The sequence below is a fragment of the Hoplias malabaricus genome, chromosome 1 (assembly GCF_029633855.1).
Source record: "Hoplias malabaricus isolate fHopMal1 chromosome 1, fHopMal1.hap1, whole genome shotgun sequence".
Lineage (NCBI taxonomy): Eukaryota > Metazoa > Chordata > Actinopteri > Characiformes > Erythrinidae > Hoplias > Hoplias malabaricus.
The window spans coordinates 56,573,054-56,589,959 of record NC_089800.1 but is presented as its reverse complement, the minus strand read 5'-3'; the positions used below and the strand labels follow the sequence as shown (position 1 = coordinate 56,589,959).

The following is a 16,906-nucleotide window of genomic DNA, read 5'->3' as shown; positions in this document are numbered from 1 at the left end:
TTATTTTTACTATTTTATAGTGAATCTCTCTAAGGCTATATACACATCGTGTGCTGACTACACAGGTGTATTTCTTCCAAAGAAAAACGTGTGTCCTCAAAATATGAGCTTTATTGGAGAACAATACCTCTTTGCTTTCCATGCAGTCAATGTAAAAATATTATATTACAAGTAATTTTGGAGAATTCCTATTGGTCCATTCCTCGTGAAATCTCCACAAAATAAAAAGGACAGATGCTGTGTTCAAACAATGCAGTAAAATAAAAATAAGCAAAAATGAAGATACATTGAAGAAATTGTATTATCAACGTACAAATGTATGTCTATGCAGCACTTCGCAAGTTACATGAACAGCCACAAAATTATGAACACAAACAGGTGAAGTGTATGACATTCATTGATTATATTATTACAGCAGCATTTGTCAAGGGATGGGAAATGTTAGGAAGCAAGTGGACAGTCAATCCTCGAAGCTGATGTATTAGCACAAAAAATGGGCAAACGTGAGGATCTGGGTCACTTTGGCAAGGGCCAAATTGTGATAGTCATCATAGGGTGTTCCCTATATGCAGTGGTTAGTACCTACCAAAAGTGGCCCTAGAAAAGACATCAACAAAAGGATCATGGGTTCAGGGTTCAGTTATTTTATTTTAACCTATAAATAAATTTGGTTTGCAGTAGATGAGCCAGCAATAATCTTAACAAATGTTTTACACACAACATAGACAGAGTACAAACATAATAAAAGACATGTTTCCAGGCCTCTGGGCGGCCACCTGTTCATCAGTAATGTCTGCTTGAACCAAGCAGTTTTAATACCACTTTTTTTCTGTACTCTGGCACTACAAAATTTCATGCAGAGGGAATCAATTGAACTTGAGTGTGCAAAGATTGTCAGTCATCGTTTAGAATCAAGTCAATTTTTCACTTTCACTGGTGTAATCAAGGTTATTGGGATTCACTAATTTGCCACTAGTGCCCTTTTTTCATACACCATTACAGTTTGTTTCAAAGTTCAGTTTTCTAACAATAATTGTCCCATGGTAAATTTTAAGACAAAACCATCCAAACAGTTGTGACATTATGTGTGCGGGTATGTTTTCTGAAATCAATTACTATGATTTTATCTTAGATAAATTACAGCAGGTAGCCTCACACCATTTGACAAAGTTGTTGTTGAATGTGCTGTGACTGCTCTAAAAGGAAAAATAATGGTGAAAGCAACATGTGGAACTAGTTGAAGAGCAAACTTGGTCAAAAAAAAGTTTCACGGGTCATTATTTCCTGAAGCATGGTTATGAAATTGAACTGAAAGCAGAGAAGAAAAAAAATCCAACATGTTTATCATGGCGCTGAGATTCTTGAATGTAAAATCATCCTTTTATGATGGTAGTTAAATGTATAATATTTATTTAATTTTTATAGACATTGTCCAGTTGTAAGAAGACAACTGTCTTACATTAATCTGATGTGCATTCCACATTAAACAGGAAATGTTATAAAGCTGGAGTTTTTATATTTTTACACACCACACATTTAAATTAAGTTCCACCTTAAATGGTCTGGCATGTAACTTCTGTAGCACTTAAGGGATAACAGAATATTCAAATAAGAAACCAACCGTACCTTGGATACCTACCAGTCATTACAGTAAACCAACCTACATTAACCTTTCACTCACAGCCTCTTATCTGCAAGATTTCTAATTCGAAAATAACAAGTATTCTGACTTATTTATAGGTTTTATTTTTCTGCCTTATTTTCACATTTTACTTTGCAGCACTCAGACGTCTACAATTTATTAAGTAAATATACAACCTAACATCACATCGTTAATTTCTTTAAAGATGGTGGAATCCAAGCCTCACAAGAAGCTGGGCTCATTTCACGCATGGGCTTGTCTTTAGCTGTTATTTCTTTGTTTAAAAATATTTTAAATACTGGTCTATGATTGGTTCCAGGTAATCCCTGACATACAATGCGCTATACAATGGACAAAAGAAGAGTTTTTCTAGATACTCTGAACTCAGTCTACACAATCGTTATGAGCTAAACAAAACAAGATAAGTTAATATACACTTTTGTGTGCAAGGGTGTTTTTAATATATTGTACCAAATCATAGTTAATTTACATTTTAATCAAAGACTAAAGCATAATATATTTGATCTTTTATATATTAAAGCACAGACCAGGCCAGATAATCCAACTATAAAGCAGAGTGACCAAATATCTTATTAATAATTTCAAAGTCAATTTTATTGTTATTGTTCTCACAGCAGATGTGTGAATAATATGATATACATGTTCAATTTTCATTCCATTCACATTTTCAGAAAAGAGTATTAGAGTGTACTAGCAACACATTCAGGGCCAGTTTCTTGATCCATTTTACAAAGATGATTTACCATTTGCACTGCAACATAACCCAAGCCTAGTCCTAGTCAGGGAAACTGTCCTTTAGATGCAAAATTTCAATTTCTAAAGTAATAAAATATAAAAACATAGCTTGCCACATAGCTTCAGGGTCCTGGCTTTGTGGGGTTAATCCTCACCTCAGGTCACTGTATGTGAGCTGTTTAGTGTGTACTCGCCATGTCTACATCCGTTTCCTCTGGTTTCCTCCCACAGTCCAAAAACACATGTTGGTACGTAGACTGACTGTGTGAAATGTGAGCGTGTGTTGCCCTGGCCAGGGTGTGTTCTTGCAATGTGCCCAGTGATTCCAGGAAGACTCCAGGCCCACCATGACACGGAACAGGATGAAGCAGTTAGAGATGATGAAGGAATGGATAAAAGAATGATATATGTTTTATATACTGAGATATATCTAACAGCATCACTAACAGGGATGAGCAGTGTGGTCAGATTTGTGGAGAGGATCTTTGCCGGTAAACTGGGATATGGTGCACGATCCAGCCTGCTGGACCCAGGAGAGCAAAAGCAAACACTGATATGGCAAATGCCATTTGCTGTGGAGAAATAGTGGGAATGTGAAAGAAATTAAATTTTCTCACAAATTGCTGCAGGGTACTTTATGCAGCATGTTTTGTTTAATTCATCTCCAGTAATGAATTAACACTTCCAGTGTTCATTAGTGTCCACTGAGTCTGCGTTAATTCAACACTTTGGATATTAATTCAACTTGATATATTGCTGTGAACCATCTATACACAGACAGACAGACTGACACACACACATGCACAAACTCACATACATCTTTGCCATATCACCAAAAGTTAGTAGACACATACATGGACAAAACTACTTCTCAGGTGAAAGATATGAATAAGAAATGGTTCCTCCTATGTTGGAGTAATGCATCTAGGAAGCTTTAAAATAGTAAAAAACGTAAAGGAAATATTACAATACAGTTGTTGGCAAGTCTAGATGTGTGAATATATTTTGTAATGAATATATTTTCTTAGATTAAAATATTAAAATATTTTAGCAATGTCGTGGTAATATACACTTTGGGTATATTTAATGCATCATGTTGAGTGCCTTGCACAACATATTAAGCCAGGATTCTTTCATTAAACACTATCAGTTAACATTATGATTGTGCAATTTATATTCAACCAGAATAACTGCATAACAGATTAATTTTTGGTTACATTCTAGCTTTTGCATTTGCCTTTGTTTCTTTTATTTTTCAGTATAGTTATAGGTTAAATCAATTGGCATGTTATTAATATGGTTAGAACGTAACAATATTAGCCTAAAGTACACAAAGGGGGGTAATTAGTAAACAGTAATGTACAATGTTTTCATTATTTTTGAGCATAGTATATATTTACCCCAGCTCCAATCTTGTCCTTTGGTGGTTTGCAGTAGATATTTGACCTGAGAAATCGATTGGACAGCTTCACTTGAGCCAGAGCCCTGATGTGTCCTGTTAGGCAAAAAAGCATTTTAAATTAAATTAAAATGAAGTACGATCCAAGTGAACTAGCCCTTGTATGTCAGTGTGCACTGTAAGCTTGAAATGGCATGTCCTGTTTTGACTACTGTAATACAAAATTTATCTTACCAACAGGGAGGACCCCTGGGCCATGGTAATGATCCAAAACGATCCACTGCATCCACAGTCTCTAGAGAATAGCTGCAATTAGAATTTCTCACATTCTCACTTTGTTTTCAAAGTTTAGCATGGGAAGAAACCTAACAAGAATCTCACATGATGGCCCAAATGTTCACAAGTTATCAAAAGTGATAATTAATGTTGACAGGTCCATGATTTTGATCCTTACTCAAATAATTCCAAATAACACTCTATATCTGTTTTTCTTATGTATTTTGAGGGCAGATTTTAAAAAAGGATGGTTAAGGTAAGTCTCAAGCTAGAAAGCTTTATTATCTTTCAGTTGAGAACTATGACTGGCTGTAAAATGTAGTCAAACACTAGATTTAGTCTGAGCCTAGAAAGCCACCACAAAATCACGCAGCAAATTGTGACAAACAGCTGTGTTTTTTGTCCCTCTAGAGGAAGCCAGAGGTCAGAGGAGTCACCACTGCAGATGTCCACTTTTAAAAAGTGTAAACACCATCTAGAGACAGCAAACACATATCTATCTCTGCATAAGGCTCCATATTATTGAACAGTTTCAGCATGGTCTTGGAATAAACTGGAGAGTCTTTGTTAAATATGTGTCTAACTATATGTCATGGAAAATATAATACATGGTACCATAGGACATTATGATACTATAGTGTTATACCCATTGCAAACTTGTTTATCTGATACGGTATGATTGTGAAATTATCACCACTATATAAAATGAGTTTGGGGTTGTTCATTTTTGTTTTTTCCCAACCACAGTACTGAGAGAGCATTGGTCTGTAATGTGAAAGACCTGAGGCTGATTCTAATAAAGCATGATGGATATAAGAGCAGCAAATACACTGGCTATAATGTTAGATTCTGATTTCTTTTTAATCATTTAAAATAAATGCTACAAACTACGTTTTGTAATTATGAAGGGTTGGAAATGTCCAGCTTGCAAATATACAGGCCTTCTGCCAAATGGACCATATACAAATACAAACTTGTATAAATTACAGAAGAATTTGAAAATTTCTTGTATTTCAGTTTGACTGGGCTTAAAGTTGACTTTAACTCAGAAAGGTTTTTAATGACTGCAATGCTTGTTATAATGATTAATTAGTTAACTAGTGCACAGTTTTAATAAACACAGCGTATCTCAACACATACTGGTCAATTTCAGTTTTATACGTCAACAAATAATTTGACCCAATCAGAGGCCAATATTTTAAAATATGTAAATGAGGACCTTATCTGCAGAACAGAGAAGTCTGAACAGAGAGCTGTTAGCTGTTCATTATAGAACAGCTGTTTAGAATAGATAATTACAGCGGTTTCTAATTTAGTCTAACCCAGCTAAAAAGAGACACAACACTGGCTAACGTAATGTAAAGGTCCTCCGAATTTTAGAAGCAAACATTCTTACAGTATCAACGATGGAATGTCCCATATATATTACTTGACCTTGATAATAGTTCTCCCAATGTTAGTCTGAAACATTCCAGGTGAACGTTACATGAAAATTCTTTTACATTTTTTTTAAAAATATATATATATTGCCTAAAGGAGCGTATTTATGGTATTCTTTAGACACATTAAAAAAGAGTAACCTGTTTTACATCAATGTTTGAAATAAGGTAAACTATGATGTGGATCCATTGGATATGTTCAACTACATTAGTCATGAGATAAAACTGATTACATAGGCTCTTGTGTTAGGTTATCTCGCTAATGTTACCAAATAAGTTATTCATTTTCAAGCTGTTTTCTGCTATGTAGCACTGTTTTATACACTTAACACACCAGTGCACGTCGACAGGCAAAAAAACACTCACATTTGCCATTTTATATATTTATGAAAAAAAATTAGACAGCATAGATATTCATTTTTAATGACCCGCATTTGAGTTAATGTTTACATATTATATGTCAGTAAAACCAGCAGACTCTCAGGATTACGAGGATATAAGCCATTATACTCTTAAATGTATGGCAAAGGAATTAAACTGAAAGAAATATTTATTACAAACTTCAGATAAACATTCAAATGATGCCAAAATACAAGTTAAAAAAATCAGACACACATCCGGGACACCAAGGATGAGCAATCGATTCGTTTGGATTTTCTCTTTCACCTTAAAATGCTGCAGTAGTTTCATTCTGTCGCCGCTAGATGGCGAAATACGAACACAACATCCACACCGTGGAAAAACTACACGTTTAGCTTCCTTCCGCGGATATTATCTCTTTATTTTCAAAGTGTCTCAAAAATCTGAAAGTCTCACTACAGACACATTATAACAGACTATTGATGTCCTGAAGATGAAGAGATTTTACTGTGGAATTTTTGTCATGGCCCTGTGAACATATATGGCCCTGTGAATATATATTTTTTTTTAAATGAAACTACTGCAGCATTTTAAGGTGAAAGAGAAAATCCAAACGAATCGATTGCTCATCCTTGGTGTCCCGGATGTGTGTCTGAATTTTTTTTAATCGTATTTTGTTACCTGAATTTGGCTTATCGAATTTGAGCAACTTCACCGCGACCCTGAGATGGACAAGTGGAAAAGAAGATGAATTAATGAATTTGAGCAACTTCGAAATATACTGTTTGAATTTTTTTGAACTTGAATTTTTTTATCTGAATTTATTAACTTTGAATAATAACAGTGAAAACATGTTCTTGAAAATTCACAAGTTCAATTCAAGAGCAATTATATTCAGATGAATAATTGCGAAGCACAATATTCAGAGGTGGAAATCTGAAGACTTAAATTCAAAAGCAACAAAAATCAGAAGCATAATTTCAGTAAGGTGATATTACTGGGGTAGGAACCGCGGGGCGTGTGGGGGACGGTTCCCCTGCAAAATTGGAAAAAATGCTCTCTATATCACGGAAAGAAAAAATATGCTTTTCTCGCAAACCTTTATTTTGAAAATGCACCATCGAGGTGAACGTGTTTTGGCAGCGAAAAGGCGGTGGTCTTTCAGCCTTCGTTAATGCGCCTGTTCAAATGTAAAGCTGCTGCAATCATCAGCTTCACAGGTCTTCGCTTCTAGTGATGTGTCGGTCGCGAACGAACCGGTTCAAAGAGCCGGCTCTTGTTAGTGAACGATGAGAGCCGGTTCCCGTCTAAGACCGAGCCATTTTTTTCTAAGGCTTGTCATTCAACCAATCAGAGAACAACAAGCAAGCTCCAACCCTCCAACCCTCCGAGCTGAGACACTTGGTTTTCCTGAATGCCAATCTGCCTTCCAAAAAATAGTTGAAGAAAATGTTAAATCAGTTAAATGTTGACAGTTGTGGTTGTTTTTTATCACTACCGTTGAATGCTGCTGTTTTGCCCTTTGTAGTTTATTTGTTTATTTTATTACCCAGAAATGGATGGTTATTTAATTTAATAAGCTATTTTGTAATACCTACCTTTTGGGTTCCATTGGCTGTATTTCAGAGTTTACAAGTGATATTTATTAAGGTGTTTAAATAAAAATCCAGTTATTTATACAATTGAATGTGTGAGTGCAATTAGTGAGTTATTACAAGACAGACATAAAAACAATTGGCCATTGCAACACTATTTATTATTTTTAATATTGAACAGTAATATTTTGTCCCTATAGTCATGTAAAATGTAGGTAATATTGCCCTGTACCAGTGGAAATAAGTGGTAAAACAAAGAGCCATTTAGGAGCCGAAAGAGCCGGCTCTTTATGAAGAGTCGAGCCAAAAGAGCCGGCTCCCCAAAAAGAGCCGAAATTCCCATCACTATTCGCTTCACCTCGTCCCAGAGCCTGGTTTATAAAGTTAGATTTTACCAGCTCTGGGGTCAGTAACGACAGCACAACAGATAACAATGACGGCTAATTACAGTTGTGAAAGCGGTTTGAAAGTCAACGTTAATAGCTGTGTTCAGGTTGTGAGAAAGCATTGTAAACATGCAGCAAGTCAACGTTAGTCTCTGACCGTGTCCCAAACTTCACACTGCTGCACTGAATAGTATAATAATACATATACCCCACCCTTAGCAGTGCTTCCTCTAGTGTAGTATGTAAACAGCCGTAGCATGTTGTTTGGAACACAACCTCACTGTGTAACTCGGTCAAGCTCGAACTATGTCAGTGTTTACATAAACCGTTTTGTAATCTGATTTCAGCACAGTGACACAGAGAAAACCATCGCAGGACGTGACTTTGCTTAATTTCTTTTTAAAAACAGTAATGTTAGTGTAAGACACCAGGTTTTACACACTAGGACAAAATCACACTGTAATCAGTCATTAACCTATAGCCTAGGTTTACTGTACTTTAAACATCTTGTCTTGTTAGGAGAATGCTGGTGGAGACGGGAGTGGCAGAGAAAGAGAGTGAGGTGAGATCCACAGTGGATTAGTGCTGAAAAAGTTAGTCCAGTGTTGCTTTGTCTGAAATATATTTTATCAGAAGAACCCAGATGCAGAATTAGAACAGACAGGAGCTGCAGGGAGTGAGGTGAGGTTTGAAAATTGACTCATGAATGTAATGAAATAAGATCAATAAACAGAAATAATGCAGTATGCTTAGTTTCCTATGAGCATCTAGTGGAAATTCCTCACAGCAGTCATGCTATACTTTAGGAGCAGGAATGCAGTGTTTTACTGCTTTATCTACATATGCATCAGCTAATAGCTAGCTAATATTCTGGGTATGGGGTTGGCTTTGACTCAGCAAATATGTACCCCACAATATTAAACACTTCTATGCCCTTGGGTGAGATAATGTATAACATTATAGTGTGAGGTAGTTGAAATCAGTAAAATACTTTTTTTCCGGGGCAGCAGGTAGTGTCGCAGTCACACAGCTCCAGGGGCCTGGAGGTTGTGGGTTCGATTCCTGCTCCGGGTGACTGTCTGTGAGGAGTTGGTGTGTTCTCCCCGTGTCCGTGTGGGTTTCCTCCGGGTGCTCCGGTTTCCTCCCACAGTCCAAAAACACATGTTTGATTGGCAACTCGAAAGTGTCCGTAGGTGTGAGTGAATGTGTGTGTGTCTGTGTTGCCCTGTGAAGGACTGGCGTCCCCTCCAGGGTGTATTCCTGCCTTGCGCCCGATGATTCCAGGTAGGCTCTGGACCCCCCGTGACCCTAAATTGGATAAGCGGTTACAGATAATGGATGGATGGACTTTTTTCCGTTCTACCTTAAATGCTATAGAACAGTGGTTACCATACATATTTTAGAGAATCCCTTACTTCAAACACAGCTGAGGAAAAAAGAAAAATGTAAAATAAATGCAAACAACTGTTTCTCCTGTGAGGAATGTGGTGTGTTCTCCCCGTGTCCACGTGGGTTTCCTCCGGATGCTCCGGTTTCCTCCCACAGTCCAAGAACACACGTTGGTAGGTGGATTGGTGACTCAAAAGTGTCCGTAGGTGTGAGTGAATATGTGAGTGTGTGTGTTGGCCTGTGAAGGACTGGCACCCACTCCGGGGTATATTCCTGCCTTGCACCCAGTGATTCCAGGTAGGCTCTGGACCCACCGTGACCCTGAACTTGATAAGGGTTACAGATAATGAATGAATGAATTAATGAACTGTTTCTGCCATGTGACATATCCTTGATATGATTGGCTATGTTTAGGTGCCGCTGTAAGTCCTTATCAAAGACCCTGACTTTAGCCTGGTAAAGTTCAAATTTAAGGGGGACTGGAGCAAAGATTAGTTACGTGCAGCTTTAGTTTCTTTTCATTGCTGTTACAGTTATAAACAGGGGAGCTTCTTTTTTTTCATCATTTAGGTTTAAAGAGAATGCACTCGAAATCCTACTGTCGCCCCCATGCGACTCATTACAGTACTGCATATTTAATACACCGAGCAGGAATAATATATTTACCAACTCCTAGTTTATACACTTGCTGTCAATTCTTAGCTCCACTGATCATAGGAGCACCAACCAAATCTTTTTGGTGATCGTGTTGGGTTCCTGACCATTGACGAACAGGGCGAAACTGTGCAGAGCAACAGATGGACTACAGTCTAATTACAAAGAATTCCTCAATGGCCATTGGACATGAAGAATTGGCCATGGGTCTACAATCAATGAGATGGTCATAATGTTATGGCTGACCAGTGTATATATGATTTATATGTCTGTAATAAATAGGTATGACGGAATACAATAATACTGTCACTTTAATATCATAATACTTTTCTCACCATGTAGCCTTTTATCATGTGAATGCTTCATTTAAAATATGTAATAAAATCAATCCTTAATTTACCTTAAATAAAATGTAATAAAAAAAGGATAAATAAAAGTCATGTTGATTTACTGCAGTCGGTCATGACCATATAAAGAAGTCTAGGTCTAATATACTACTTTGGGGGAAAACACACCATGTTCCACACCATGTAGGATTTGCTGCATGGACATTTTTTCTGCAAGGACACAAAATACTATTACTACTTCAACACTGAGTTCAGAATTTATATTCCTGAGAATTCCCAAAACAAACCAAGTTTAGTCAAATGTGATAGTCCATTGCATTGACAGGCTACAATTGAAGTAACTGAAGTTGGTATGTAGGTGTGGAAGTTAACAGATAGGCTTGTGCATCTCAGTTCATATGATTTTTTTTAATAATTTGCAGGATGCAGTGACACCATGGCAAGTTGTTGGACAAAAGAGGTCCCTTTACATGTATAAATGTAAAGTATAAACATGTCATGTGCGTGTTTCCTCGGTTTTGTCAATGAGGCGTAATGTAAGGATGTAGTTCGTCGTCTCCCCGCTAGTTGTCGCCAAAGTAAACATTAAAATTAAAATCCTCTCTGAGTGAATCGGTCCTGAAACAGATCCACTAACGTCATTCAGCACAGGCCACAACACGGAGCGAAACCAGAGAAAACACCTAACTTCCACACTCGTGTCTTTTTCTACGAAACGCCAATGAGTCCAGAAAGCCGGGGTCTGAGCGTTTGTTGAGATGTTGCGGTCGATCTCGCGTACGTCAAGGAGAGTCGGAGTGTAATGTGAGGCTCTTTGTGCTTGTAGAAAGGAAATCCCTAAACTTCACACAGGGAGGCTGTTGCAGTTTAGTCAGAGCCCCCGTGCTGCTGCAGCTTTGCGTAAAAGAAACAGAAAGGTAAGATCCATTTCTACTTTGTTTTAAGTGGAACTTTCAGCCCCAGCTTGTTTAGTTTCAGGGTTTCCTTTGCACCGTCGCTGTGGTCGGATTACGTGAGCGAGTGATAAAACCGCTTATCAAGGCGTATTTCCGATCATTTTCTACTTGCATCACTGCGTCTGAGGTCTCAAATGTGAGACTGAAATTGGCTTCGAATTCGCCAGATTCTTGTTCGAAATTTCCGTTCCATCTTAAATGGTGCAAATAACTGTTGTACCATTTTTTAAGGTGGAAGGAGACATTTAGACTAAACTGTGGCGAATAAGAAGCCAAGCGAAGCTTAATCTCCTCGGAAAGCTGGCTCGGGAGAAAGATTACGAGCATGCTGAAATGAAATGACACGAAATTAAATAAATGCTTTGTGTACATTCAGCAGTGCCACTGCTTCACATATGTGGTGCTCGTGATAACAAAGCAACCCTCTGCACGAGCTTCTGCATGCTATGGTTACATTAATCCTCGTGCATGCATTATGTCACCATTATACGTTTGCAATTTTTGAAATTCTTTTTCTGTGTGTCATATTAAAAAAACCCGGGGTGTCATACTCTTGACAGAAGTGTCCCAGTGAACAGTAGCCCATTGAAAGCTTCGCAGTTGCATTGTGCATCCTGTTTGCACAAGCAGGTATCCAGTCATTGTGTGGGTTGGGACCTGTTGTTATAGAGCTCTGGCCTCTGCCCTCATTTTCCCTTGTCTGTCTCTTCTCTTAAATTATCTAAATTGCAAAGAAAAAGAAGGCTGTGCCACAGATCAAGTCCCGTCGGTTTTTCTTGGTCTCCAGTGTGTTTGGGAATGCTGCTGCTTTTGCTTTGCATCTGAATTTGTCTGCCCGAACTTAAAAGATTAAGCACTCTGTCAGAAGTCTGCTAGCTCTGTGTGTGTTTGTGTGTGCATGTGTGAGCTGCTGTGAATTAAATTAGGATTAGCAATGTGTAGTGTGTAAAAGATTGTGGAATGTGAAATATTCCAAATAGTAAATAGTCTCCAGTGTAGAGGTCATCTGTAAAAATAGAGATGACTGTCAAAAATGTGGCGCTGTCTTAAAGCCTTAGGGGAAAAGCCAAATCTGCCAAATGTTTGTAATTCTGGGCAATGGCTCTTGTCTTACTGATAATAAATGACATGCCTTTGCACTAATAGCTCCATTGAGAGACAAAGGTTTGTATATCCCTCTTCCACATATACTCCCTGTCCTTGTTCCCTCTGTGCCTTGCTTGTTCTAGCTCAGACAATTTTTTGTTGCTTTTGGGAGGATATGCATGACCTTGAATAAAGTACACACACTTTTAATATCACTAAATTCTTTGCGGTCAACCTATGTAGAGCAGGTAACTTGTATAAGCATTCCTCGTATATTGCCTCTCGAATTAGCTTTTTGTTTCAAAGTCTTTTTTAATTTAAGCAAGATATACTGCATTTTCCTACATCAGATTTTATTTAGAGGCTGCTTTAATTTCATGTAGAGTTCACAGTATGGAGAAGGTTGTGTAATTTTACAGCCGTAATTTGTGGTGTGTGGTTGAACTGTGATTAATATACGAATAATTTACATTTATTAGATTGTGATCCCATGGAATCAAGCATAAATGTATTAGTTGTAGGCTACATCATTTGGAACTTCTTGTTTTCTTGATGTGTTATTACATTAGCTCAAACAAATACTTACTGTAAATATGATGGATATTTGTCCCAGGATTAAAGGGACACCAGTCAAAATTTCAAACGTAACAATAAATGCTATATTTTGTGCTGAAATGTCATTTTGAGCTTTGCTTTCGTCTCTGCTGATGTCAAGCATATTCTTGTTTTGTTGTATTGATCTTAGAACAGACTACTATTCTTTCTCCTCTTTCAGGCATTTTCACAATATTCACAGTTGCTGGAAGTCGTGTAAATCTGAAGTTTTTTTCATAGCTCAGCTGTAATAGTGCTAAAAGACGTTTTTGACTTGCTTTTTCCAGAGTTATTTTGTTCTGTTGTGATGCTTTCAAAAACCACTATGATGCAAACGACATGGGTCAAGTCAATATGTTTTACTGAGTGTATATGTGTTTTCTTCGGCTTATGCGTCTCAATTTTGAATTGCGTTATTCTGTGAGAATTTGTCACAATACCATACGAAGGTCTTTGCTGAAGCACAAGTTAATATGCAGATGCTCCTTATGCCGTGCATGTGTACTGGAGACACGTGTACTTTGTTTGTTTATCTCGTGTGCCTGCTACCACAGAAAGCCTATTGAATTATAAACATGTGAACTTTGATCCATTTTGTGATTACACATGTGATATATGTTCATTTGGAAAGAAAGCTGTTTTGTATTAGATGTGCAGATACTAAACACTAAACCAGGAAACTTCCTGTAAAAATCTGATTAGACCTAGACCACAATGAACTAGGCTACTGTACAATTGAATGAGGGTATTTCAGTACCCTTTTGTGCCACTAGCTTCAGTAGTGTCTGTTCTCGTAGCTTCCGCTCTCTGAACACATGCTGCCATTGTTTATTGTTTTTGTCTGAAAGAGAAATGTCGACCTTGTGCTTTGATTTTAGGGAAATGTATGGCTGAGCATTATAACAGCTATATGGCACAAAGCATTTTAACCAGTTAAGTCAGCAGTGCCCATTCTGAAAAAGAAAGAAAGCAGACAGAAGCAATAGCTTTTCCCGAGCTCTTTGACTGAATTAGCAAAGCTGTGGAGTCTGTGTCAGAATTATTCTGCTTCTGTTGTAGTGCTAGTTGAGCCACTTTTCAGTGAAATGTAAGTCAACACAAAAATCACTTTATAATATCATTGAGCAAATCGCTGCAGTGCTGTACTTTGTAACTAAATATTATGATGACTACTTAATAATGGATTTGATTATAATTCGGTAGGAAGATATGAAAGTTCACCGTGCTTTAGTAAAAAAAAACAAATACATTTTTTACAGTAGTACACCGATTACTTTAGTACACTAAAGAATTACTTTTAAATCTACACAAAATAACCAGTGTCACCACATGAGCTGTTTACACAGTAGTGAAATATACACAGCACAAGAATAACATTAAATTATTATTATTATTATTTAGGAGAGAGAGAGTGTTATTTTTGTTTGACTGCATAATATATTAAATTTTATTATAATTGTATGGGATCTAAATTTTGAGATATCAAAATTATTGTATACTTAAGGAAATTCAGACTTGCACTATTTGTAACCCATTATTTGTTTTTTTACAGTGTACAGAGCTGTGCACTGTAGATGTGAAGTCAGCTGCTCAGTTCTTGGAGCAGGGATCATGGTGCAAAGCCCTCTTTGTTGTCCCCCATCTACCATGAAGTTAAAGTCTAGGTACAGCCAAAGAACTGGTCAGGAGCCAGCTGTTTGTGTGTATGCTGTGATGCTTATGTAGCTGTTCTGGGTTTCAACTGACAGCTCGGTGGCCTGGCTCATCTAAGCTCTGACTGACTGCCAGTATGGGTCACAGGAAGGGAATGATCGAAGCTCTTTAACTCATCCCTGTCTCATGAATGGCGGCACGGTGGAGCAGCAGGTAGTGTCGCAGTCACACAGCTCTGGGGACCTGGAGGTTGTGGGTTCGATTCCCGCTCCGGGTGACTGTCTGTGAGGAGTTGGTGTGTTCTCCCTGTGTCGACGTGGGTTTCCTCCGGGTGACTGTCTGTGAGGAGTTGGTGTGTTGTCCGCGTGGGTTTCCTCCGGGTGACTGTCTGTGAGGAGTGTGGTGTGTTCTTCTTGTGTCAGTGTGGGTTGCCTCCGGGTGACGGTTTGTGTGGTGTGTTCTCCAAGTGTCTGCGTGGATTTCCTCCGGGTGACTGTCTGCAAGGAGTGTGGTGTGTTCTCCCTGTGTCTGTGTAGGTTTCCTCTGGGTGACTGTCTGTGAGGAGTGTGGTGTGTTCTCCCTGTGTCTGTGTAGGTTTCCTCTGGGTGCTCCGGTTTCCTCCCATGCTCCAAAAACACACGTTGGTAGGTGGATTGGCGACTCAAAAGTGTCCGTAGGTGTGAGTAAATGTGTGAGTGTGTGTTGCCCTGTGAAGGACTGGCGCCCGCTCTAAAGTGTATTCCCACCTTGCGCCCAATGATTCCAGGTAGGCTCTGGACCAACCGCGACCCTGAACTGGATAAGCGGTTACAGATAATGAATGAATGAATTAATGAATGAATTCCTTGTTGCAAAATTTCATACACCATATGCAGATTTATATTTGAGTTAATTTGTGATAAATGTTCTTACGTTATACTTCCGCTGTTATAGGTTTACAGCACAGTTATGTTGGTGGTTTTATTTTTTATATTATTATTATTAATATTATTATATTATTTAAACCTTAACCTGTCCACAAGAGTTTTTTATTTTCTGACCATGGCTAAGCATTTCTGCAAATGACAGTCTCAAATGAGTGGATTCAGCCACTAGAGTCTCATATGACACAAACCTAAGGAATAAGTCCTGTCAACTTGCACGGTAGAGCTTTCCACGTAAACTTGAACTGTTAGTTCAGCCATGTTTCACAGAAAGGGCTTGAGGTGGCACGACCACACCCTCTGTTATTAGTTCAGCCATATTTTACATTCCAGTTCCTGAACTAAATTTGGAACTCTTTGGTGTGTTTCCACCGAAATAAACTGGTTCCCATCTGGAACCAAAGAACAGTAGGTTCTTCAGTGTGAACCATGGCTAAATAATAGGAAATAAGACAGGAACATGCTCAGTTTGTGTTTGTTTCTGGGGCTGTGTTTTGTTTCTGGGGCTGTGCCCATTGGCCAGAGCCTTGGCTCAGCATTGGTTAGATCACAAGCTTAGCAGGACGCTCAGAACTCGGCAACATTTACACACATATTATATCTCACAGAGAGAGGAGGACTGCTGAATTTGTCTTATTTCACGTGGGTGTGTGTGTTTTTGCCTGAAATATTGTAAAGGGAAATGGTGGGGAGACATGTTATGGCATTAGTGTGTTTATAAAACTCAATATACCTGCGTGCAGCCATATTAAATTTCACATGCTTTAACCTGTTACACTGAATAAATAAGCAATTGTAATTCTTAAAATCAACAAAATGTTCTTGGTCTTCTTTGTTCTTTGGCGGTAGATCATCTAGTATTTATTTTTAAATAAAATGAACAAAAAAAACACTGATGCCGGTGTTATATATTACGAACAAAACTTTGTGCTCCTTTTTTAATTTCTGCATTTATTAATTGCTCCATATTTTCTGTACAACACAAACACATAATAAAAACCACACATAAACAAAGACATTGATATGAAGCACCTCTGTTTTTTATTTTTTCTTATGTGCTTAATGTTTTTCTGATCAAGTTAAACCAGTAAGTTTACAAATATTAATTTGGGGCTCTGTTTGTATTTTCAGCTTTATAGTCTAAGTTTCATGTTTGTTTGTACTGAATTACTCATGACATGTTGAGTCAGTGATGATTCAGATTCGTTGTATGTCCTGCTGTGTTTTGAATGTGAAGACAGCATGGTGTCATTTGAGTACATTGTGCTTACTGGTGTATGTGTCAGGATCATGTCCATATGGGCATAATTCAGTGTTGTTGTTGTTGTCTTTTTTTTTGTGTAATAATGAAAAAGAAGATTAGTTTATTTTTTCACTTGTCAAATATATGTACCACTTTGTTCACAGTGGCCTTGTCTTTTTTTGTGGTCCAGCCGTGCTTAGTATTATTT

The 16,906-nt window shown here is 37.9% G+C and overlaps 2 protein-coding genes across 4 annotated transcripts in view; one reads left to right on the top strand and one right to left on the bottom strand.

Annotated features, from left to right (window-relative positions):
• Nucleotides 1-151: 151 nt before the first annotated feature.
• LOC136710920 (cytochrome c oxidase subunit 8A, mitochondrial-like) lies at nt 152-6,594 on the bottom strand. 2 transcript variants are annotated; one of them, XM_066686824.1, is made up of 4 exons: nt 6,554-6,594; nt 4,032-4,092; nt 3,799-3,893; nt 152-2,970 (listed from the first exon to the last, which is right to left on the bottom strand). In XM_066686824.1, the coding sequence occupies exons 2-4, from the start codon at nt 4,081-4,083 to the stop codon at nt 2,863-2,865; spliced, it is 255 nt and encodes an 84-aa protein (XP_066542921.1). In that variant the 5' UTR covers nt 4,084-4,092; nt 6,554-6,594; the 3' UTR covers nt 152-2,862. The 2 variants fall into 2 exon arrangements, with proteins under 2 accessions (XP_066542921.1, XP_066542931.1); XM_066686834.1 differs by lacking the exon at nt 6,554-6,594 and having other exon boundaries at nt 4,032-4,104.
• Nucleotides 6,595-8,379: 1,785 nt separating this feature from the next.
• The window catches only part of LOC136693948 (BTB/POZ domain-containing protein 7-like), a 36,026-nt gene continuing 27,499 nt past the window's right edge, over nt 8,380-16,906 (top strand). The window contains exon 1 of one of the 2 annotated variants that reach the window (XM_066667247.1): nt 8,380-8,415. The gene's annotated coding sequence lies outside the window, so the exon portion shown is untranslated. Of the gene's footprint in view, nt 8,416-10,875; nt 11,161-16,906 lie in introns of those variants that run through there. The other variant, XM_066667231.1, reaches the window with a different exon arrangement.